We start from the raw sequence: 23,735 nt of genomic DNA, 5'->3' as shown, positions 1-23,735 counted from the left end.
CCTTCCCCTCCTTCTCTTACCCCTCCTCCTTATAGCTCTCCTCTCCCTCCCCCTCCCCCTCCTCCTTACTCTCCCCGCCCTCTCTTTCCCTCCTTCTCCTTTTGTCCCTTCTCTTCCTCATCTGTGAAACTCCCCCCAAGCACCCCCAGCCTGGATTCCATTAATTTTATCTAGTGTTTTCAACAAATTTGATCAGTTCTAATGGTCTCTGAAAATTAGGCCATGACAGTGGGACCTGCAAGGGTGAGGGGTGTGGTGCCACTTACCTACCCTCACCTTGAATGGCTTTTCTTGGTTAAGACAATGAGCGGCAGTGAGGATGTAGAACTCATTCAGGATGGTGCCTCCACAGAAGCCTTCATTGTTCTCCTTGATGAGCAGAGCCTGCAATGAGAAAGCCAGGGCCAAACAGGTTGAACTTGACTCTGAGAAGAGAAATTTCGAACCTGTAATTCAAGCCTTCCTCTTCATTGCTTCTGCCTGGATCAGGGCATCTCCCTCCTATAGCTGGTGTGCTCACCTGAGCCTTCTCCACCCCCACTCCTACCCCCCCACCCCCACCCCACTGCCCTTTCCAAGGAGAGAGCTGTGGCATCTTCAGACTGGAACACAAGGCCGGAACCAGCACACCTACAGTGTTCACCTGATCACTCGGGCTATGGCCCAACATGGCCAGTCCTGTAGACCTGAGCTTGCATTACCAAACCTGTTCCCCTGGCCATTCAGTCCTAGACCCTGGCACATTCTCTCTCCAAGAGGTGGCTCACGGTTGACCCCAGCCCACCTTCCCATCTCCTCCCAACCCACCACTCCCTGATTCCACAGCACGGGTGTGGGCAGCATCTCATGCCTTCTGGTCTTTGCTCTACCCACCAGGCAACAGACCCACTTATTCATTTACTCTACAGACATTTGCTGGGGCCCTACTAAGTGGCAAGTGCTAGCCACTGAGTAGAGTTGTGTCACAATTTACCTACCTTTTTCCCCGCCTGGTCTACAAACTCACTCTGACAATGACTAGTCTTTTATTTCTTCTGGTTCTGTCACAGAACTCTCTAAAGGGTTATGCACAGATAAACAATTGTCACTGCGTTGAAGACCTTTATTGTCTCTGTGGCTATGAAGTATATGCCCAAGACCAGGCAGAAGCCAGTCTGTGGACAAATGCTTGCCTACACTGGTGTGACTTGTGGGCTTAGAAGGGATCCACTATTCAAGCCAATCTCCCACAGCCCATGGAAGGCCACCGTCAAGGTTAATTTCTGTGGAATCTATGTGCCTACTTCTGTAAGGGGTTTTCACCCTGATTTTGGATTTGGGGGTGAGGAGTATTCCACCTGGGAGTGAGCATTGATGGGGCAAGTGAAAGTCACCACACAAAATTCTCCTATATTTCTTTCCTCCCAAAGAACTGAGCTTGCAAATACAGAGATGGAGCATTTTTCTCTCCCCTTTATTATGGGAATTCCACATCCTTTAAGCAACAGTTATTGGCTGGGGATATGTGTGGGTAAATGAAACAAATAACATCAAGTTCTAAAAGAATTCTTGAAGATGTTCCTGTCTGGTATGTAGTACAGATGTTCCTTGACTTATGATGGGTCACGTCCTAAAAAACCCATTGTAAGTTGAAAATATGGTAAGTAAAAAATGCATTCAATACACCTAACCTACTAAATATCATAGCTTATCCTAACCCACCTTAAAGGTGCTCAGAATGCAATAGTCAAAGACACTGTGAAGTACTGGTTGCTTACCCTCTTGATCACCCAGCTGGGCTCACTGCCAGCATCAGGAGAGAGTATCATATAGCACATCGAGAACCCGGGAAAGATCAATGTGTATCGCTTTTATAACATTGTAAAAGTCGAACCATCATAAGTCAGGAGACTTCTTTGCCCCCCTTTTTTTGGTATAATTTATTAACTCTTAATACAACTTGGGTGATGAGTGAGGGCGAGCCAGTCTTTCTAAGACTGGACATCATCTGTTCTTCTTAAAGATGGAGATGAGGCAACTTGTGCAGACTGGAACCAGGAGAGCAAGAATCATGAATCTCTACAGACTCATCGAGGAACCGGCTGGTGAGGATCCTTCTGCCCAGTCCCCTTCCCTGTCCTCTCTGCCCTTGAAGTCCCATCTAAAACCACCCCCAGAGCTGACACCTCCACCTGGTGGGCGCTTGTCCTAGTCTTCCCAGTGGAACTTCGTTCTACACCCACTGGTACCACCTTCGTGGCCTTTATCACATCAACTTGAATTGTGGTCATTTGGGTGGACCTCACCTCCCTTCCCAGATCTAGATGTCCACATGTCAGAGAAACAGCTCTGATGATCTCATAGTCTACACACACAACCCCAACTCTATGCCGGACATGCAAGTTCCCCATAAATACACGTGGGGTGAATGATGACTAGATGTTGAAATGTCCTGTATTGGCTCTTGATAATTCAGACAAATGCATAGCTGTCCTGTAGCTTGCAGATGAGGGTGAGCTGAGGTAATTGGCAGCTCTGGGATTTTGCTTGTAGGAGAAGCCATTTTGGCTTTGAACACTAAAAATGTATTAAGTCCAAGTTAGGATTGCCAGATAAAACAGAGGACATCCAGTTAAATTGGAACCAAATGAATTGCAAATAATTGTTGGTATAATAGCATGTCCTAAGTCATATCTGGTATATACTTACATTAAAAATTTTTCATTGCTTATCTGAAATTCAAATTTAAGTGGAAGTCCTGTGTTTTTATTTGCTAAATCTGCCAACCTTAGTCCAAATGAACAACAAAAGGATTTTTTTTCTTTTTTTTACCTTTGATAACAAATGGATGTATTTTTCTCTAAGGCAGTGGTTCTCAACCTTCTGGCCCTTTAAATAGAGTTCCTCATGTTGTGACCCAACCATAAAATTATTTTTATTGCTACTTCATAACTGTAATGTTGCTACTGTTATGAATCATAATGTAAATATCTGGTATGCAAGATGGTCTTAGGCGACCCCTGTGAAAGGGTCGTTCGACCCCCAAAGGGGTCGCGACCCACAGGTTGAGAACCACTGCTCCAAGGTACTCTCTGCCTCATTAGAATTTAGGTGTTTCAATAAAAAGTTTTACCAAATTAGATATGGAACAAGGAGAGTACATCTTTCTGCCTCCAGTCAAACAGAAAAGCAAGCAGAGACCTCACCCACAATCAGGGGAGCTGCCCTTTACCTGCTCATCCAAGGCCTCAGCTGGCACCCCATCTCTCCTTCTACTGTAGGAAAGGATTTGGGCTCAGATCCTGAGCATGGGATGGGAATGGGCAGCAGGGGTGGAGTGTGTAGGCAAGGGCCCAGTTCCTTCTCATCTCACGTTCCTTCAGCATGGGAGCTCAAAGCCTGCTGAGGGTCCACATGTGTGCGTGGGCATCATGATCCCAGCCTTGGCCTCCATGGCTGTTCCTGCAATGCCAGCCAGAATGGGTCGCCCATCCAGTTAACTCACTGAACGTGCTCAGCACTTACCTGCCAGGGACACTCGCCATCTTTGCAGTCCCTCCCTCCCACTATCCTGACACGTGAGTTCTCCTCCTCTGCAGAGTTCGGCTCTGTGTTATTTAAGCCCGGCAGATCGAAAGGGTTTGTGGTGGGATCCAGGTCTCCATCGAAAGGGTTCGTGGTGGGATCCAGGTCTCCATCAAAAGGGTTCGTGGTGGGATCCAGGTCTCCATAGAAAGGGTTTGTGGTCGGATCCAGGTCTCCATAGAAAGGGTTTGTGGTTGGATCCAGGTTTCCATTGAAAGGGTTCGTGGTGGGATCCAGGTCTCCACTGTCTTGTGGGGGATCCTCGCTGCTGTGGGTGGTCAGGGACCCCGGCCTCCTCCTCTGTGGCAGAGTGAGTTTCCCACAGGGATAAGGCTCTGGAAGAAAAACCAATGGCCTGGGGCTTCAGCAAAATGAAACCCTCCCTGCACCGCATGAACAGTTCATTAGCAGCAGGAGGCATAGGGAGGCCAGAGAGAGAGAGAGGGTCTGACCCCCAAGGTTATGGGTCGGGTCAGAGGGCCTGGAGAACTGCAGTTGGGGAAGCGTGAAGTGTATGCTTGGTAACTGGGAAGGGTGTGGGGAACTTTTTGGGTGCGGAGTGCCCTGTGTCATGATCTCCGTGGCATTACAAGGTGGACGTCATGTCATGATGCAGGGAAAGTGCCCTTCCCGTCAGTGCCCCACTGTGTATCAGTCTCACCTACAGGACCTGCTGCAGACACCGGCTCTGGGGCTGACCAGGATGCTGAAGCATTGAAGGGGATGTCTGCAAGCTACTTGGAAAATGCACCCACATACTACAGAGGCTGAGAGTGGACAGAGGACACAGAGAGGAAGGCAGGCGATGAAACAAGCAAAGAGGTTAATGGCAGAACCCAGGTAGGCACATAGGGGTGCTCACTGTCAAATCCTGTCAACCCTGCTGTGTGTGAAAACATTTTCTAATGAAATATTGTGTTGTTGTTGTTTTAAATTGTTCTTGGGAAAAGGGACAACATATGCAAACAACCTGAGGCATAAGAAGGAGCACTGCACAACAAGGCTTTGTATGATAATGTCTAACAGGGATGTCTACCCTTAAAATCATCAAGCTCAGGGGAGATGTCAGCAAATACCAGAAAGCTTCCTTTCTGTATTATTACCAACTAAGGAATTGAGGCGGAGAGAGGGGCCAACACTGGACAGAGAAAGGGAGAGGTATGGAGGCCCATCAGAAAACAGAGGAAAACCAAGGTGGTGACATAGGTAAACACCTGGACTCCCTGCTGCGCACAACCACATTAGAACTACAACTAAAAGACAAAACGAATAGCATCCAGAACCACGGGAAGGCTGGCTGAGTGGAAATTTTACAACTAGAAGGAAAGAGAAAAGCGCATTGAGTCTAGTAGGAGGTGCAGAGGTGTGGAAGTGTGGAGGTATGGAGGCTCGCGTGAAAGGGGCTGGCAGCTGGGTACGCTGTTGTCTTTTTCAACCGGGAGGGAGATATAAGCTCCTGACTGCTCTGAAATCCAGTTCTGGGTGAGAATCTGGGGACCCAGACTTATCAGGAGCGAAACTGTACTGTCTGGCATAGGGCCGGAACGTGAGGGTGGCTTTCTCGCAGGAGCTTGCAGTGTTCATTGTTCCTGCACAGGGCGGAGGGACATAGAGACCCAGGGACCTGTCGGGGGAGGGCTGATGGCAACCATAGCTGTTGCACTGCACCATGACTCCCTGAGACCACACCCCACCCAAGCTGTGCCCAGAGACTTTTGCATACTAATGGCCTGGCCTTTCTCCCCCTAAAAACCTGTCAAACTGCAGCTGAGTCAGAGAAACCCAGAGGTTCCAAAAGGCCTAAGGCTGTCAGCAGCCTGCATTACTTCACAGCTGAGCCTCATCTGGGCACCTCCAAACCCCTAACAAAGAGGAGGAATCTGCAGATCTCTCTGTAGCTTCTGTTGGGTGGCCTCAGGCAGTGGGTGACTTTGCACCCCCTTGGAGATCCAATAGCCAGTCTACCCAGTGGACAGAGTGAGACCATCCAGATTACAACTCTTAACATCCATAAGAGACACACTCAGGGGGCAGACTCAGTGAGCGCTAAATCCCCACTGAAGCAAGTCCTGCCCCATAAGGGTGTCTCCTGCACAGAAGTTCTCCCATGTAGACACAACTGGTCCTCACAGCCAATTGACCTGGAGGTCAATTCCTCCCAGTGACACCAACAGCATTCAAGGTTTTACTACAACCAGACTGTGCACACAGCCCACAAAGGGGTGCAACAAGATTTTCCACCTGAGGTAATTAGGGAGGCTGAGCCACTGGGCTCTATAGGACACCTAGCACAGAAAGCCACTCTATCAAAACAGGAAAGCAGCCAAAATGGGGAGACAAAGAAACAGGTCACAAATGAAAGAAATGGAGGAAAGCAAACTCCTGGATATAGAGTTCAAAACCACGGTTATAAGGCTACTCAAGAATCTTCTAGAATCTTCTGAGAAATATAGTGAGACCCAAAAGGATATGAAAAAGGACCAATTAGAAATTAAGCATACACTGACTGAAATAAAGAATAATATACAGAGATCCAACAGCAGACTAGAGGTTCCCAAGATCAAGTCAAAGATTTGAAATATGAAGAAGCAAAAAACACCCAACTGGAAATGCAAAAGGAAAAAATAATACAATACAAAAATATGAAGATAGTGCAAGGAGCCTCTGGGAAAGCTTCAAGCGTACCAACATCCGAATTATAGGGGTGCCAGAAGAAGAGAGAGAGCAAGATATTGAAAACCTATTTGAAGAAATAATGACAGAAAACTTCCCCTACCTGGTGAAAGAAATAGACTTATAAGTCCAGGAAGTGCAGAGAACCCCAAACAAAAGGAATCCAATGAGGACCACACCAAGACACATCTTAATTAAAATGCCAAGGGCAAAAGACAAAGAGAGAATCTTAAAAGCAGCAAGAGAAAAACAGTTACCTACAAGGGAGTACCCATACTGTCAGCTGATTTCTCAACAGAAACTGTGCAGGCCAGAAGGGAGTTGCAAGAAATATTCAAAGTGATGAATAGCAAGAACCTACAACTAAGATTATTCTACCCAGCAAAGCTATCATTTAGAATTGAAGGTCAGATAAAGAGCTTCACAGACAAGAAAAAGCTAAAGGAGTTCATCACCACCAAATCAGTATTATATGAAATGCTGAAGGGTATTCTTTAAGAAGAGGAAGGAGAAGAAAAAGGTAAAGATACAAATTATGAACAACAAATACGCATCTATCAACAAGTGAATCTAAAAATCAAGTGAATAAATAATCTGATGAACAGAATAAACTGGTGAATAGAATAGAATCAGGGGCATATAGAAAGGGAGTGGACTGACAATTTTCGGGGGAAAGGGAGTGAGGGGGGTGCGGGAAGAGTCTGGCCAAAGAGCATACACCTATGGACGAGTACAATGAGGGGCGGGGGGGGGGCGGGGGTAAGTGTAGGGGGTGGGGTGGGAACCAGGTGGAGGGGAGCTATGGGAGGAAAAAGAGGAACAACTAATAATCCGAACAATAAAGATTTATTTAAAAAAGGGAAAAAAAGAAAACAGATGGCTCCTCTCTGCCTCGGTAGGTTTGCCTAAAATCAGATAAGCAGAATGTAGTTCTTTTTAGTGTTTGCAAGGGCTCCAGCAGGATCTAAAGGAGCCCTCCCCACCCCCAGCAGACTTGTGCTGTGTTAGCTGGAGATAAAGAGTTCGGTGTTGATAATTGTAATCACTGTATTTTGAAATACTGAATTAGGAAGTAGTTTACCTGATCCCCTCCACCCCCCAAATATCACACTTCATTAAATTGATTTGTAATTATTCCTGGAATTTAAACAAAATTTGCGTGCATGTTACAGTCTACCCCCTATTGTTGAATCAGCATAAGTTTATAAATCTCATTACCAATGGAGATGTAAATGATATATTCTTTTACTTGTTGAGAGAGTTGATGTTATCTAATTGCAGTCATTCTGGAATGTTCCTGTCTTGTGGAGTGGGCCTGGGACTTTGTATTTGTACACCCTCACCCTCACTGACCCCCCTCGAACAGTTGATGCTGAAGCTGTGGATCAGTCAGGGAACCTGGCTTTGAAAAACAAGTTGGTGCCTTTGTGAGACTGAGAGAACGGAGTGGCGCCTCAGCACCGCTGGCTCCAGGTTGGCCCTGCAGCACAGGAGGACCTTTCTACAGTGTGCGAGACCCCAGGGGCCTGGCCTGTACTCAGCCCCTTAATAGGCCAATCCCTCCTGAGCTTCTAGGCCAGACTCATCGTGTCCGGCTTTTATCAAGGAAAATAATAAATAAATTTGATTAACATCGAGGCCCACACAACCTAAATTAGTTCTTTTTTGTTGTTGTTAATCCTCACCCGAGAATATTTTTTCATTGATTTTTAGGGAAAGTGGAAGAGAGAGGGAAAGACAGAGAGAAACATCAATGTGAGAGAAACACATCGATTGGTTGCCTCCTGCACGAGCCCCAACCAGGGTCCGGGCTTGGGAGGAGCCTGAAACTGAGGTACGTACCCTTGACCAGAATCGAACCTGGGACCTTCTGGTCCACAGGCTGACACTCTGTCCACTGAGCCAGACCAGCTAGGGCCTAAATTAGTTCTCGAGGGGCTTCGGCTCCCCTCTTTCTAACTCCCCATCTCCTACAGTCAGGCCTTGGCTGCCCTCAGCCGCCTGCACTCTCATCTTGGTTCATTGTAACTCCCAGTCTCCCAAGCCTCCTGTCCTACCCAGGGGTACAAATCAGGCCTCCACACACTCATTTACATAGAGTTTGCTGCGAATCAGGCACTGTGCAAAGTGCCCTCCATGCATTGCTCTCTTAATTTGCACATTTACTAAGCAGTTAGGTAATATCGTCGGCCCAACTTTTCACGCAGCTCCCAGAAACAGGGGTATGTCTCCAAATCTGCGGCCCACCCCGGCTCCTCCAGCTGTCCTGCACTGGCCTCTCTGACTCAGGGAGCCCTGGTGGAGTGGCCCCATGCGCCTCCTACCTGTGGAGATGCAGGACTTGCCATTGTCATCCAGGATGTACCCGCTGGCACAGGAACATACCACGGAGTTCTGCTCCTCTCTGCAGAACTGGTCACAGTCCCCGTTGTCCTGGCTGCAGAACTTTCGCATGGCTGTAAGGGACGCATGTTGGTTCTCAGGACAGGCTGGGGAAACTGAGGTTGCAGCTGGCCGGGAGGAAGGACAGCAGCCCCAGGGGGACATACACCCACCGTGAGCCCTACAGCAGCCACCTGGCTAGAACAAAAGGCCGGAGCCACATGGCCCATGCACATCAGCTGGTGCAATCAGGATGGGCTGCCCAGAGCAGCTGGTGGGGTGAGAGGATCATGCCTGTGCGTGTGGTCTTCTCACTGCCCAGGCTGCCTGGGGAAACCATGGCGTACAGTTAGGGCGAGAACTTAGTATCTGCTGGGCCCCGGCACCAGCCTTCCAGGAGGTCCTTAAATAATCTGAACGTGGCCAGTGAGGGCCCTGGAAGCTAGAAGGGTCTTAAGTTCAGCGCTAAGAAGGCACATGGGTCCTGACCAGCTTGGAAGGGCTCCCTGCAGGAGGGTGGGCTCCGGGCCAGGGGCTCAGGAGGAGCCTGGCGGAGTGGCCAGCGGCCCACCCACTCTGAGGCTAGAAGAGTCCCTGTGTAATAAGGGTCACAGAGACTGGGGTCTGGGCCCCAGTGCGGTGGGAAGAAGAAACGAAACAGGCAGTGCACATCCTGGAGGCAGGCCACCTGAGTGCCAAACTGGTCCTTCTGTCACTTGTGTGATTTGAGCAAGTTATTTCAACCTACGGGCCTGGGTTTCCTCACTTGTAAAGTGGTGGAGGCCGTACCACCTCACAGGATAACCTCACGGGTCACGGGAAGCTCTTGCCCCATGTCCGTGTGAAGTCGTGTCACCCTGGACCTCAGATCCGCAGCTCTGCCTGAGCCAGAATCACCCACCTGCTTCCTGTGTGCACTGAACTCAACCTCCAAACTCACATCAGTGATGCTACCCTGGCCGTTTACACTCCGCATGTGGGTTTTGATGAAAAAGTAATTATAGTGCAAAGATCAATGTTAATGAAACTTTAGAAAACATTCAGCATGGCCCTGGGGTCAGAGCCAAAAGGTGTGCAAGAGCGGCAGCTCTGGATTGGGATGAAACGATGCCTAATTGATATTCCCGGCAGAGAAAATTCTGAAGTAATCAAATTCAAGAGCACATTCCAAAGATTACAAATTAAGTAATTTAAAAGAAAAGCAAATCTTTCTCTTTAGGGAAATCCGGTTTAATATTAAAGCTAATTTTTATTTAAAAATTAACCAGCATATTAGGAAAACTCCTAGTGACTTTTCCAAGTAAGATTAATTAAATGTTTCAAATTTTTATAATTGGACAATCCCTAACAGTTAGTATTGGCACGTGCACTAATAAATGAAAGGTGTGGTGATTTAGAATCATTGCCCAGGACCACAAGGAATATAAGTAACAACGATGAGGGATACATTCTACTCCAAGAAGGAAGTCAATTCTCGTTTCTCTGTTAGTGGACCACATGCTTCATGAATGTTCCACAGCCTCTCTCAGAGGAACGGAGAGGTGACTGTGTGTTTCACTGAACTCCAACACTGAGTGGATTGTAGGGCCCTTAATTTTTGTTGTTTTCTGTGACTACAGTGGCCCTTCATAATGGAGCACAGACTCGACATCAGAAGTGACATGAGGTTGTTCCCTTGGACATTTTGACTTTTCCCCTCTTTCCCACATTCGATTCTTCAGGTAACTCGGACTTGAAGGCCTACCAAGAAGAGGAACTCACGTAATTCACAGTTTCTGCCTTCATATCCTTCCTGACAAGTGCAGTTGTATTCCCCAAGGCCGTCCTTACACCTGCCCTGATTCAGGCAGGGATTGCTTTCACACTGGTCACCATCTGCAAAGAAAGGGTTTGGAAACCGAAGCTTGCGGGCAATTTCCATCACCATGGAGATGACTTTGCTGTGTTGATCTTGGCACACATTTTTCAGATAACTCGAATGAACGTGGACTTCTTCCTGTTTCCCTGTAAACAATTTCTCCTAACTGAACTTCACTGTATCCTCACCTTTTGTGGCTCTGTGTACGTGATGCTCTTATCTTACTGGATCATTGGCTGAGCTTTCCAGTTTTTGCTGAAATGTTTGACAGCATTTTTACATTAGAGTGAAGAGCTCCAGGAGGTGACTACATGGGACCATGTGGAAGGAGAAGACGTGATTGTCTGACACTGGACAACAGAGATGTTAGGGCTCCTGTTTCCAAATGCTCTGGGGGTAAAGTGAGAATGCAGAGACAACTGCCCAGCATCAACACGGGACTTCACATTTCTTGGTGCATTTGTACAATCTAATTTAGAGATAAGTCCAATAGTCATTTTGAGAAATTTGAATGGTGTTGCCAGAATGAAAACATTAGTCAGGATTAATGCCATTTTAGGTGGTATAAGGGTTGACTCAAGGTGGCTACCTTATTATAGGGTCCAATCTTTCCGACTCTATTTTTTTCTAATATACTTGGATTTTTAAAATTATCACTAAATTTGGTATTCTAAAATGAGAATATACTGATTTAAGTCTATATGTAAGTGGCAACATTAGAATTAGTATAAAGTTACTATAAAAAACTATTTTACAATAACTTAAAAATGCTCAGACAGAACAAGTTAAATACATAGGATTTAAACAGGAACAGAAAGGCAATTCAGCAAGCATTTTCAAAGTTCAAACACAATTTCTCCCAACTTAAATATCCTAATGAACTCCTCTCACTTAAGATTAAAATACCATACATCTCACCTTTGTATATATTCCAGAATTCATTCTAAAAGAGAAAAAATATTTTAAAGAACATTAGGGAAAGCACAGACATTTTACAATAATTCAACTTGAATAGGATACTTTCCCAAACAGAGGTCATTTTCTGAAACAAATTGCTCTAGAACTATTCAATCTAAACGGGAAAGTTTTTTAAATCTTCTGTATCTATAAAGGTGCAGATGGCTCAATCACCATCTCTGTTGAATATTGAAAGTGTATTTTCAAGTGAATCTCCAAGAAATGGATTGTACCAAAAATGCTTTGCTCTGTTTGCTACTCCAGTAAATCGTTTTTAGTTGAAATATTTGGGTCAAAGATTCAATAAAGAAATGAATTATTGGTTAATAATCATGGTAATTTAGAAAATGATAATTGGTAATTAAATCAGGGCATCAAGATCCTACATTAACTAAAAAATGTTCATAGATTAAAAAAAATTTTTTCTGTCTATAGTAGGTTAAATAGTGTCTCCCAACCCTCCAAATTCAGGTGTAAACTCACAATGTGACTTTAATTGGAAATAAGGTTTGTGCAGATATAAGTAAGGTATCAATTGAGATGAGATCCTACTGGATTAGGCTGGACCCCAAATCAATGAGAGGGTCCTTATAAGAGACAGAAAAGGACACAGACACACTGATGCATCCACAAGCCAAGGAATGCCAAGGATTGTTGGCAGCCACCATAAGCTAGAAGAGAGGCGTGGAACAGATTCTCCCTCAAGCTAGAAGAGAGGCGTGGAACAGATTCTCCCTCAGGTCTTCCAGAAGGAACAAACCCTGGTGACACCTTAATGTCGAACCTGTGGTGTTTGTGGTTTTATTTTGCTTTATTTATTTGTTTGTTTGTTTATTCATTTATTTATTGATTTATTTATTTTTAGTGTCTTAATGTGGAAGCTTAGAATATCAATTTGAGACCTTTCTTCTTTTCCAATAAAAACCTTAATGCCTTAAGTTCCCCTAGAAGAACTATGTTGTATGTTCGTTTTTGTTCAGCTGGAAATATTTTCTAATTTCCTTTGAGACTTTCTCTTTGACCCACAAATTATTTAGAAGTGTGCTGTGTGCTGTTTAATTTCCAAATACGTAGACATTTTCCTGTTATTGATTTTTGGTTAATTTCATTATGGTCAGATAACCTTTTATATGTTTTCAATCTTTAACATTTGTTAAGATGTGTTTTTAGGACACAGGGTATGGCCTATCTTGTAGAAAGTTTGGTGGATGCTTGGAACTTTGAGGAGAGGGGGTTTGCCACAGGACCGTTGGGAATCGCACAATTATCAGTTAGATTCAGGTCGAGTGATGTCTGGAGAACTGCAGGGGATACAAATGATAAACTCACAATTCTGTGGTACTTTGAATTCTCTTTTTCTTCAGTGACTGCTGCTATTTAATTTTCAGGGCCCTCAAATAGCGGCTCCATGCAGTCTACCCAGGTTTTGTAGTTACATTCAGTGGGAGACAGGGTAGAGTGTGCTTTCTCCATATTACTTGGAACCAGACTTGTTGCTAACCTTTGATCCAGTAATCCTCTTTGGAGCAACTGCTCTTCTTAGGAGATAATCCAGAAGAACTATGCATGTGCATGTTTTCATAATAGTAATATGAAAACAACTTATATGGCCAAAATGGGAAAGAAGTAAATGTGTTGATACAATAGATTTTAATTTAGGTCTTTAAGATTGTAAGTATGGTATGTATGTACACACACACACACATATATATGTTGTTGTTTTTTAAATATATATTACTGGTTTTTTACAGAGAGGAAGGGAAAGACATAGAGAGTTAGAAACATCGATGAGAGACATCGATCAGCTGCTTCCTGCACACCTCTTACTGGGGATGTGCCCGCAATCCAGGTACATGCCCTTGACTGGAATCGAACCCGGGACCTTTCAGTCCGCAGGCCGATGCTCTATCCACTGAGCCAAACCAGTTTCGGCAGGTAGCTATATATAGAAGTAAGGAAGAGTGTTTGGGAAATGATGCTGAGAAAAAAGTAGTACCTAAACTTGGATTGGAATTACAAATATTCATTAATATTTTGTGTATGTATTTCATACACAAAACTGCGTATGTGAATTCGAAGAGCATTTAAAAGTGAAAATAGTTCTTGAAATTATGAATAACTTTTAAAAATAGACTAATCATGTATTTGGTAAGGCGTGAAAATGAATTCTCAATGCCTCTTCACTCTTCTGGTGGCTGAAATGAACACTGGTGGTCAAACGGATAGAAACATACACGAATCCCTTGCAGACCTTGATCTTTTGCAGAAATACAAAGATGTCTGAGTCCCACAATTTACAGTGACTATTTTCTAGACAGAAGTGCCAAGTGTGTTTTCCAATGTATTAGTGGTTGGTACATTCTCCTTCCTCGCTTCAGGTTTTACGGGAGGAAACACAGTGCTTCTGTAATGTTACTGGAGACTGTGAGAAACATGGTGATGTGATGTGGTTACTACCCAAGCCCCAGCCAGCTGTGGGCATTCCATGGCAGTACAGAGCTTTTCATCTATGAACACGGCCTCCTCCTCATCAGTGCCTTTGATCTGCTCTTCCTTACCCTCCTTCCTCCGTCTCTCTCTTCCTTCAAAAATTTTAAGGGTTTATTTGAGGCAAAACTGATGGTAGTTGCCAGGAAGCAAGGTCTCAGATGCTTCTGTTTTGTTCTTTAAAAAACTGCTTGCTGCTGCATGGAACTGTTTAAGTCATTGTAAGTACTGCACACTTCCTTCTTCGTGACAAATAGCTCAAAGTGCTCAGTGAGACCCAGAGTGGTCCGTTTGGCCAAACATCTCTCTATCGGTGGGTGATCACAAATGAATATGGGATTTCTGCGACTCACTTAAGGAACTCTCTGACAAGATTATCAAAGAGTCTAGCTGTGGCCTGAGGTAAAGGACATTCAATAGCTTTTGCCACACAGGTATTATTAAGAATTTTTTTTTAGTTTCTTCAGTTTTGAAGAAGGTTTGTTCCTGGCAGGCTAGTTCCTCAGAGGGCTTTCTCACGTGCTTCTACCATGCTGACTCTGTAGATGGGGTGAAGCCAGTCTGATGGGTTTGGCCTGCTGGGCCATTGGGATGGTGGATGTGATCTTGTCTGTAATGTGCTTCACCATCCCTGACATAATCTCCATGGTTTCAGGAGATCATCATGATCTGTAGAGGCAATGTGAAATTCACAGGTGGTGAATTAGAGTCAAATCATCTGGAACTGGCATTCAATTTCACAAACCGGGACAATGCCACTGCTCACCACCATCTTATGGCAGAGTTCTGGAGCAATTCTTATATGTAAGTTCATGTCCAGCTTATTTAGCGAGGTGACAAAAAACTTGGGCACATCTCCACTAGAGATGGCATTCATCCTAGGAATTTCAATGTCTAGGAATCCCAACTTACCAAAATCTTCTTATACATGTGATGCTATTACTGTGGATGATAAATTTCTTCTTTGCAAAGTCATTCAGGTCCAAGCCCAAGTATCTCCAATGATGTGTTTCTTTGTCTTTGAGGCCAAAGTGAGGATTAGGTGACATATATGAGCATTGAGGCAACAGTGTCATTTTGTGGAGAATGACGCTCTGCAAACCCTTCTTTTTTCCAGGATTCTCTCGAACTCCAATTATGTCTCCCGAGGCAGTTTATTATCAATATAAAGAAATTCTTCTTCTGATTTAAAATTCCTTGAATTGGCCATGACTTGGCACTTCGAAGGGCACAGAAGATGAACCTCCCTGGGCACTTCTGGCATAGAGACTACATACCCCTTAAGGTGAAGTTGGTCAGGTGGTCTGCAGGTGCAGCAAGCGAGCAGGTCTACATGGAGCCTGTTTGGTGCGGGTCTCCTCAGCACTCAGCATGTTGTGGGAGCTCAACTGTGGTCTTGCAGTGTTAATAGGGGTCCTGCAGTGTGGATGGGGATCCTGCAGTGTGGATGGAGGTCCTGCAGTGTGGATGGGGGTTCTGCACTGTGGAAGGGGGGTTCTGCAGTGTGGATGGGGGGTTCTTCAGTGTGGGTGGGGGTCCTGCAGTGTGGATGGGGGTCCTGCATGTAGATGGGGGTCCTGCATGTGGATGGGGATCCTGCAGTGTGGATGGGTGTACTGCAATGTGGATAGGGTCCTGCAGTGTGGATGGGGGTCCTGCAGTGTGGATGGGGGTCATGCAGTATGGATGGGCGGGTCCTGCAGTGTGGATGGGCATGTCCTGCAGTGTGGATGGGGGGTCCTGCAGTGTGGGTGGGGGTCCTGCAGTGTGGAAGGGGGGGTCCTGCAGTGTGGATGGGCGGGTCCTGCAGTGTGGATGGGGGGTCCTGCAGTGTGGATGGGGGTCCTGCAGTGTGGATAGGGTCCTGCAGTGTGGGTGGGGGTCATGCAGTGTGGATGGGGTCCTGCAGTGTGGATGGGGGTTCTGCAGTATGGGTGGGGTCCTGCAGTGTGGATGGGGGTCCTGCAGTGTGGATGGGGTCCTGCAGTGTGGATGGGGGTCCTGCAGTGTGGATGGGGAGGTCCTGAAGTCTGGATGGGGGTCCTGCAGTGGGGATGGCGGGTCCACTGTCAGTTGTCAGTGGTGTGGTGGTGGTGGCAGCAGCCGGGCCTACCTGTCTCTCTCGGAGCTGCTGCTTGGCCTCCTTCTCTGCTACTTTCTCTTCAGCTTTCAAGTGTCTTTAGTTCATTCTTGCCCAGTTTCACTCGCCACCATTCACTGCCACCTCAAGTCCTCATGGTGGCCATGTTTCCCCTGGGCCCTACCCAAGGTGGGTGAGGCTCATGAGCAACTTTCAGGGAAGCCGTTGCTGTCGTGTGCCTGTGCGCCATAGCTCTGAAGGCTGCAACTCAGGTGCCAGACGTCAAATATGGCTGTGGCCATGGATCTGGGCAAAACCCAATGGCTCCGGTGTGTGTGTGTGTGTGTGTGTGTGTGTGTGTGTGTGTGTGTCCCAGTCCAGGGAGGTGTTGGCCAAGGGCATGAATAATTTTAAATAAACTTGTTATGTTTTAGAATAGATTTAACAATACCTTCAGAACTTCTCATAACTCTTATAACCAATTTTTGGCCATACCTTCTTCTCAGCTTCCTACCCACAAAACAAGGAGATATGTGGTGGGCGAGGAAACAGGAATGAAAGCCTTGCAAGTGGCAGGAGACAGGTTCCCCACCTCCCACCCCAGAAAGCCTCTCCTGAGCTGTTCTCTGTGGCGGAGGCCACAGCACAGAAGGGCATGGAGTGAAGGCCCAGCATGGGCGACACTGACAGCCTTTATAGACAGGTAACGGGGCCAGACAGCATCTCCATTCAGGCCCAGCACCGTCCACAACTGGTCTCCCCATCTCACCAACCCTTACCGTCTTCTCCGTGTCCCCAAAGACTTCTCGGGCCTCTTCGTAGGAGCAAGTCTCTTCCCAACACTCTCTTTCAAGGTTTCCTTTCTTCATCTCTTCAAATAATGAATTTGCCCTCCGGACCCTGTGCAGGATGCTGTTAGCATGTTCCCGTTTGATGAACACTGGAAGACAGGGAAGCACACAAAGTACTTTATCAAATTATCAGGTCACCTCCCTGCTGCAAAAGGCTGAGAACTCCTTCCTCAGGCACCAGGGAGCTGGGAAAGAAACGCCCATCTCCCTCCTGACTCCTCCTTGAGTTACATACAGTACCTGTTCTAGACCCCACACACCCTTTTCTGGAGAAGTAGACACATCCCATCCAATCCACTACCACCCTCCCTGCACATTCACACCCAGCTTTAGGGTGGTCACCGCAAACCCCCTCTCCTGAACTCTCCCTTCTCAGAGTGGTTCCAGGCCACTGTCACCTCCCTCCCCCCAACCAGCTACTACACTCTGCTTTGGCTCAGGCTGTGCCCCTCCACTCTCGTCCTCACCCTGAACCTCACCCACCCTGTAGGTCAGAGTTCAGTGGGGAGTTGTGATATGTTTTGATCACAATCTACAATTATAGGTGATTTATATCAAGTCCCAGGACTCCCAAACACAAATTAAAACAGAAGTTTTGCCCTAGCTGGTTTGGCTCAGTGGATAGAGCATCAGATTGTGGACCAAAGGCTCCTGAGTTCAATTCCGGTTGGGGGCACATGCTTGGTTGCAGGCTCCTCCCCGGCCTGGGCTGTGGTCGGAGTGTGTGAGGGAGGCGATCAATTGATGTGTTTCTCTCACATTGATATTTCTCTCTCTTCTACTCTCTAAAATCCAATGGAAAAATATCCTCAGGTGATGATTAAAAAACGCACAAAACAAAACAAAACAAAACAACCCCAGAAGTTTCAACCCGGGTGGTGTGGCTCAGTTGGTTGGAGTGTTGTCCGGGACACCAGAAGGTGGCAGTTAGATTCCCATTCAGGGCACACACTCAGGTTGTGGGTTCCGACCCTAGTCAGGGCACGTATGGGAAGCAATTGACGTTTCTTTCTCACATCGATGTTGATCTCTCTCTCTCTCTCTCGTTTTCTTCCTTTCTGTCCCAAATCACTAAAAACATATCCTCAGGTGAGAATTACAAAGAAAAATAACAACAGCAATAACAAAAACAAAATAGAAGTTTCAAGAAATAGTATTTACTATAATTTTCTACAAAATAGTACTTATTACAAAATTTTCTACTTGATTCTGTTATTTTTCATTAAAAGCAAACCCCACTAAATTGATCTCATGACTCACAAATGAGTCGTGACCTGCCAGTTAAAACGTCTTGGGTCAGAGAGCCTCTGAGTCCTCCCTGTGGTCTCTATCTGCAGCTGGCTTGTCCCCACTCTCTGCCTGAGTCTTATCTCTCCCTCACTCACCACTCCTTTCTTCTTTCCATTGTGATACAGGAGGCCCTCAGATTCTTTTCCTCGCCCTCTGCACTCCTCTCTCTTTTTCCACTGAAGAGTTTAGAGTTTCACCATAATACTCTCCACGTTGGTATTGCTAGTCCCAACTTTCATCCCAGCTCTATGCTTTCAACTCTCTCATCGTGGTGGATATCTCCCCTCATCTCAAACTCCAAACTCCCCATGTCCAAAACCAAAACACACAGCCAGTGCTGCAGAATCTAGAAGGCCTGAGTTTCCATTACACCTTGGTCACCTACTACTTAATATTGGCAAATGCAAATTACAAGACATAGGCTTACTTCTTCGAGTTGTTTTAAAGAGTGTATACACTTCCCAGTGTCCAGTGCGGCACACATTAGGTGCTCAATAAAGGTTAGCTTCATTCCTACCTCAAATCATGTTCCCTTAGAAATTTCTCATTTCTTTTTGTGATATCAGTGTTACCCCAATAGCATCAGCCTCAAACTCGCTAGTATTTCTGGGCCCCTCCCCCATTACTTCGAATATCTGCTTCAATACCAAGTGCTGACTTTGAAATAAAATCCGCACACCAGTTTCTCCCCTCTCATTCCTCTCCATGGCTCTCTTCCCTGTTCTGCTTTTCTCTTTCATTTTCTGACTTTGTACCGCTTTCTCCTCTCCTGCACACCTGGGTTGCTCCTCAGTGCTCCTGTCCTTGCACTTGACCTAGGATGCAGACAAACCTCAGGGGTGATGCCACCTCTGTTCTCTCTTCTGACTTTGCTCTGCTTCTCTCCTTTCTGAGCCTTTTCTCTTGGGACATGCCCTGGGGCCCTGGAAGGTCAAGGCACCCCCATCTGAGCCAGCCTTGGGCAGCCCCTCCCCCTGGCTGAGCCAGCCTGAGGGTGGCAACACCAGCTTCTCACTCATTCTCTTCCCTGCCATGGACACTCTTCTCTGCCTGGGACCGACCCCCTCCCCTCCTCTCCCCCAGCTCCTGTTGGCAGAGGAAAGCGGCTTTTCTCTGTCTTTACCTGCCACCTCTCCCTTCGCTCCCTCTCTTTCTTCATCTCCCCCTCCCTGTTTTCTGCCTCTCTTTCTCCCTCTGTCTCTCTGTCTCTGTGTGTGTGTGTGTGTGTGTGTGTGTTTCTCTGTCTCTCTCCCTCTTCCTCTACTGATGTGTTTCTATCTGTCTTTATGACCTCTGACCGGCTGTCTGACTCTCCACCCACAGGGAGGCACACCTGGCCCTAAGCTACCTTGGCTGAGACCACCAAGCCCAGCTGTCTTGTCAGCCTTTGACAGGGGACGGGCACCCACTATCTACACTGTGGAGGTTCAAGGGCATCACCCCAGCTCCCCACCCTTTCTCCTCCTCCAGGAGGCCACCACTGTAGCCTGAGGTTGAGGGGTGCTTACCACTTCCCCCGGGCGACAGGAGGCTGGCCAGGGAGGCACCGAGCAGGAGGAGGCACAGCGGGCCGGCCATGGTGTGGCCCAGGACAGTGTTGCGGTCGCACTGTGATAGCCTCCAGGGCAAGGTTCACTCACCCCAGCTCCGAGGGTGGAGGGTTGTCCTTCTGCTTATCACAGCCTTCTGATTGGAGCCTGGGCTGGCTGTGGGTGAGGGACAGGGGCAGGCGAGGGACGGGGGCAGTGACCACGCTCGGGGCAGCCCTGGGGAAGTCCTGTTGGAACCTCTTCGGTAACTGTATCCAGGGGGCCTGCTTCGGGCATAGGAACTTTTTGTTCTGAGAAAGTAAAAATGAGACTTTATAGTTTACAGACATTTATGTGTGGCTCTCATTTCATCCTTACAATCATGATAGACGTTAAGTATCACTTCCCTCATCTTTTCTCCAGAAGAGAACACGGAGGCTTAGGGAGAAGTGAAGTGTCTGTGGTACATGTGGGATTTGAACCCAGGACTTGCCCCCTCAGTGTCCTGATTGTCTCTGGGTCTGACCTGGTCCTGCTCAGAGGCCTCTCTCTCCAGGTGCTGTCAGGTGGGGCCCCACACAGGGCCTCCTGCACCTGCATGCCGGGCTCGTACCTTCCTCCCCAAATTCAGGGGCTTTGGGAGGCAGAGCTTGTCTTGTCCCTTTGCACCACAGGATTCCTTGTGCACAGGCCCCGACACAGACTTCTGAGAGGATAGCCCCTGCCTGGCGTGCCTGGTGGGGACTGCTCTGCTGGAACCCTGAGTGATCTGTTGACCGACCACAGGACAAGTTGGCTCAAGGTCAAGAGGGATGTGCCATGAGAGCTCCTTGGCCTTCCTCTCAGCCCCTCAGCTCAGCCATGGAGGCACAGGGCTTCTCTTGACAACTTGGCCTCACACGCTCTGCTTGGGCCAGGCTTGGGGGCAGGGAGACGGAGCCCTGAGTCAGAGGCCTCTCAGTGTAGCTCATTTCTCACTTCTGTGCAGCTCAGGACAGGCCCCCTGGGAGAGCTCGGAGGGTAGCATGGTGCCTGAGCATCAGGATGAGCGGCCGCTTCATCATCCAGCCCCTTCCTGAGGCTCCCACTCTCCACTCCCCTCATTCGGGGCCAAGGAAGTCTGGAAGGCACTGTCTCCAGGGAATACTGAGTCTCGGAGTCTCATTTATTGGCTCTCATCAGGGCTGTGTCTCTTTGCAACAAATGCCCGGTGCCAGGGAAGCATGAATCACCTCTGGTCAGCACAAGCAGCCACCACCTTGGCAGCCAGGCTGGGGAGGGAGGTGTGTGCTAGGTAGCGGGTGCTCACCAGGTTAGGGCAAGGTGGGCACATTTTTAAAGGGCCCCACGTGCACCTTTGTCACTCTCTAAAAATCAATAAAAAGAAACATCCTCAGGTAAGGATTAAAAAACACACACACAAAAACAAAATATAAGTACCCCAGGTAATTCTAGCATGAAGCCAGAAAGAAGAGCCAGTGGTTAAGTCAATGTTAAAATGCCCTGCCAATGAGCAGCTCTCTGGGCCTCCCCTTCCCAGGGAGTCTCTGCCTTTCACAGGAAGCCCCTGGGGGACACACTCCCACCCTTGTCTCTGTCCCAGGTGAACCACAGGCCTGAGAGGCTATGCTGGACCTGGAGGAGAACCCACCCCGACCCCGGGGTGCGGCCACCCTTGCTGCGCCTTGTCTCTGCTTCCAGAAACTTGATCATTTATTCTCAAGGGTCCTGAGTGTGGCCTGCCCAGAGGGCAGTTTAGGACAATCAGAAACAGTTAAACGTGCTATGAATGGAATGGGCCCCCCACGGTTTTGAGCAGAGAGTCATTGGGGGAGTGTGAACCCCTGTTCTGTAAAGTATATCATTTCTAGGAGGAAGCTTCCAACCAGGCAGGGAAAAGCAGGCCCAGTGTTCAGAATGACAATTTCATTTCCCACCTCACTCGAGCAAGGGCAAGGTCAGGCTGAGGAACCAACACAATCGCAGCAGAGAGGAAACTTACTCCAGGATTCAGCCTGTTCAGACTGGCACGTGTTAACACACAATGAGACACCAATGGCTGCCAGGAGTATTGGGGGCGGGGGAGGGAGGAGGGCATTAATCTAATGACAGGTGTGGCAGTGACCTCCGGCTCACCCTGGGGCCTGGTCTTGGTATTTTCATGGACCTCTCGATCCAATTGAGGAAGTTGGTGACTTTGGTGTAGACCCCGAACTTTCCTTTCCGTGCACATCCTTCTCCCCAGCTGATGATGCCCGTGATAAAGTAGGTGTCCTTGAACCGGGTGACATGGGGACCCCCGTCGTCCCCCTGACAGGCACCCTCGATCTTTGAGTCATAGCCGGCGCAGAACATGTTTGAGGTGATGATGAATCTGGTGGACAGCTTGCATGTGTTCCTGTCCACGTAGGGCACCTCCAGCATCTTGAGGGTGACGGATGGGCGGCCCATCTCGTGGATGCGCCCGAAGCCGCTCACGATGCCTGATTTCTGCGTCATGAGGGTGGATTCGGCCCAGTCCTTCTCTGGCAGGCAAGCAGGGGCCACGTTCATGCGGAATTTGATGGGCGTCTTCAGCTTGAGGAGGCCGATGTCACAGTTAAAGGTCTTATTGTCAAACTCTTTGTGTTTTATAATCACCTCCACCTCGTGCACTGTCTCGTTTCCGTCCTCCTTCTCCTTGTTTCGATCGCCTGGAAAATGGTGAGAGCACAGCCGTGTTAGCTCAGCCTGGGCCACGCGTTCTTGGTGGGTTACTTTTTAAAGTAGCTATTATTATTTTTGCTAATTAAAAAAAAAGGTATATAGTCACTAGGAAATTTGAAAAATATAAGAATTCATAAAGAGGTGAATTAAAATGACCTTCAATTTCACTATTTTTAGTCACATTTTTCTATGTACGCTCCGTTCTTCAGGGACTTCCAGTTCACTCATTTGTGTACACATATATCCTGAGGATGTGTTGAGTGCCAGGGACACGAGGGAGATGAAGGCCTGAGGTTCTAGACCCGCGCTGTCTAGAGGGCCCCCACCAGCCACAATGGGCACTTGAAGTGTGGCTGGTCTGAACGGAGACGTAATGATGTTTACTTTGAATTTATATTAGTTCACACAAACACTCCATCCATGCTTTTGTTCCGGCCCTCCGGTCCAGTTTAAGAACCCATTGTGGCCCTCGAGTCAAAAAGTTTGCCCACCCCTGTTCTAGACCCGCGCTGTCTAGAGGGCCCCCACCAGCCACAATGGGCACTTGAAGTGTGGCTGGTCTGAATGGAGACGTGCTGTGAGTGTCAAATTTCAGACTTAGAGTGAGAATAGTATTCAAAATAGCTCATAAATACGTCAACAATCAACTACCTATTGAAACATTCTGGACGTGTTGAGTTAAATATGATATATTACTGAAATTAATTTCACCTGTAAACTTTTAAAATATATAGTGGAAAAGTTAATGTAACTAGCACATTAAAATTCATGTGGCTCACATTTGTGGTTTCATCGGACAGCTCTAGAGTCTGGTAGGGGAGGACAGACATTACAAAATAATCCCACACAAAAATATAAGGGGCAGAGGGACTCGGTGTGCAGATCGTTGAAGGGGCTCTGGAGGCCTCCCCAGAGGAAAGGTCCCTGAGAGGAGACCCAGCATATGGGGCATGGACACCAAGAGCCACAGGGAGGACCATGAGGAAGGAGAACTGGGCTGGTTAGGACCATAGAGACCTGTCAGCTTAGAAAGACTGACTAGACCTGCCCATTTTCCTCCTACCTCCACTCTTCTCCTCATCTTCACCCTCCTCCTCCCCTTCTCTCTTCTTTTTCTCATCCTTCTTTCTCTCCTCTTCTTCCTTCTCCTTCCTTTTCTTCCCCTCTTCTATACTCTCCTCCTCTCCCCCTCAACCTTACCCTCTTCCTTCTCTTCCCCCTCCTCCTTTTAGCTCTCCTCTCCCTCCCTGTCCCCCTTCTCCTCCTTCTTTCCTCCCTCTCTTCCCCCTCCTCTTTATTGCTCTCCTCCCCCTCCCCCTCCTCCTTCTCCTTTTGTCTCTTCTCTTCCTCATCTGTGA

At 47.5% G+C, this 23,735-nt stretch overlaps 2 protein-coding genes, 1 long non-coding RNA gene and 1 pseudogene across 3 annotated transcripts in view; all 4 read right to left on the bottom strand.

Moving 5' to 3' along the window:
* Positions 1–275: 275 nt before the first annotated feature.
* On the bottom strand, positions 276–8,653 carry LOC111824491. The gene is made up of 3 exons (XR_002827576.1): positions 8,562–8,653; positions 3,505–3,899; positions 276–384 (listed from the first exon to the last, which is right to left on the bottom strand). It is a non-coding gene; the product is annotated as an uncharacterized LOC111824491 (long non-coding RNA).
* A 548-nt stretch (positions 8,654–9,201) lies between these two features.
* On the bottom strand, positions 9,202–19,726 carry LOC102420858 (coagulation factor X-like). The gene is made up of 5 exons (XM_023748767.1): positions 19,651–19,726; positions 16,781–16,941; positions 11,396–11,420; positions 10,364–10,494; positions 9,202–9,213 (listed from the first exon to the last, which is right to left on the bottom strand). Exons 1-5 carry the CDS (start codon positions 19,718–19,720, stop codon positions 9,202–9,204), a joined length of 399 nt encoding a protein of 132 aa, XP_023604535.1. The 5' UTR covers positions 19,721–19,726.
* LOC106695600 lies at positions 13,745–15,185 on the bottom strand (annotated as a pseudogene).
* Positions 19,727–19,778: 52 nt separating the features above from the next.
* The window catches only part of LOC102420533 (coagulation factor X-like), a gene marked incomplete at its 5' end in the record, with an annotated part of 21,530 nt that continues 17,573 nt past the window's right edge, over positions 19,779–23,735 (bottom strand). Inside the window, 3 exon segments of the mRNA XM_023748766.1 lie at positions 19,779–19,982; positions 21,782–21,828; positions 21,831–22,364. Of these exon segments, the coding sequence (XP_023604534.1) occupies positions 19,779–19,982; positions 21,782–21,828; positions 21,831–22,364 (785 nt within the window).

This window comes from Myotis lucifugus, unplaced genomic scaffold, assembly GCF_000147115.1.
Source record: "Myotis lucifugus unplaced genomic scaffold, Myoluc2.0 scaffold_1786, whole genome shotgun sequence".
In the NCBI taxonomy this organism is placed as follows: Eukaryota; Metazoa; Chordata; class Mammalia; order Chiroptera; family Vespertilionidae; genus Myotis; species Myotis lucifugus.
The sequence above is the reverse complement of the archived record's forward strand: the minus strand, read 5'-3'. Positions and strand labels throughout refer to the sequence as shown.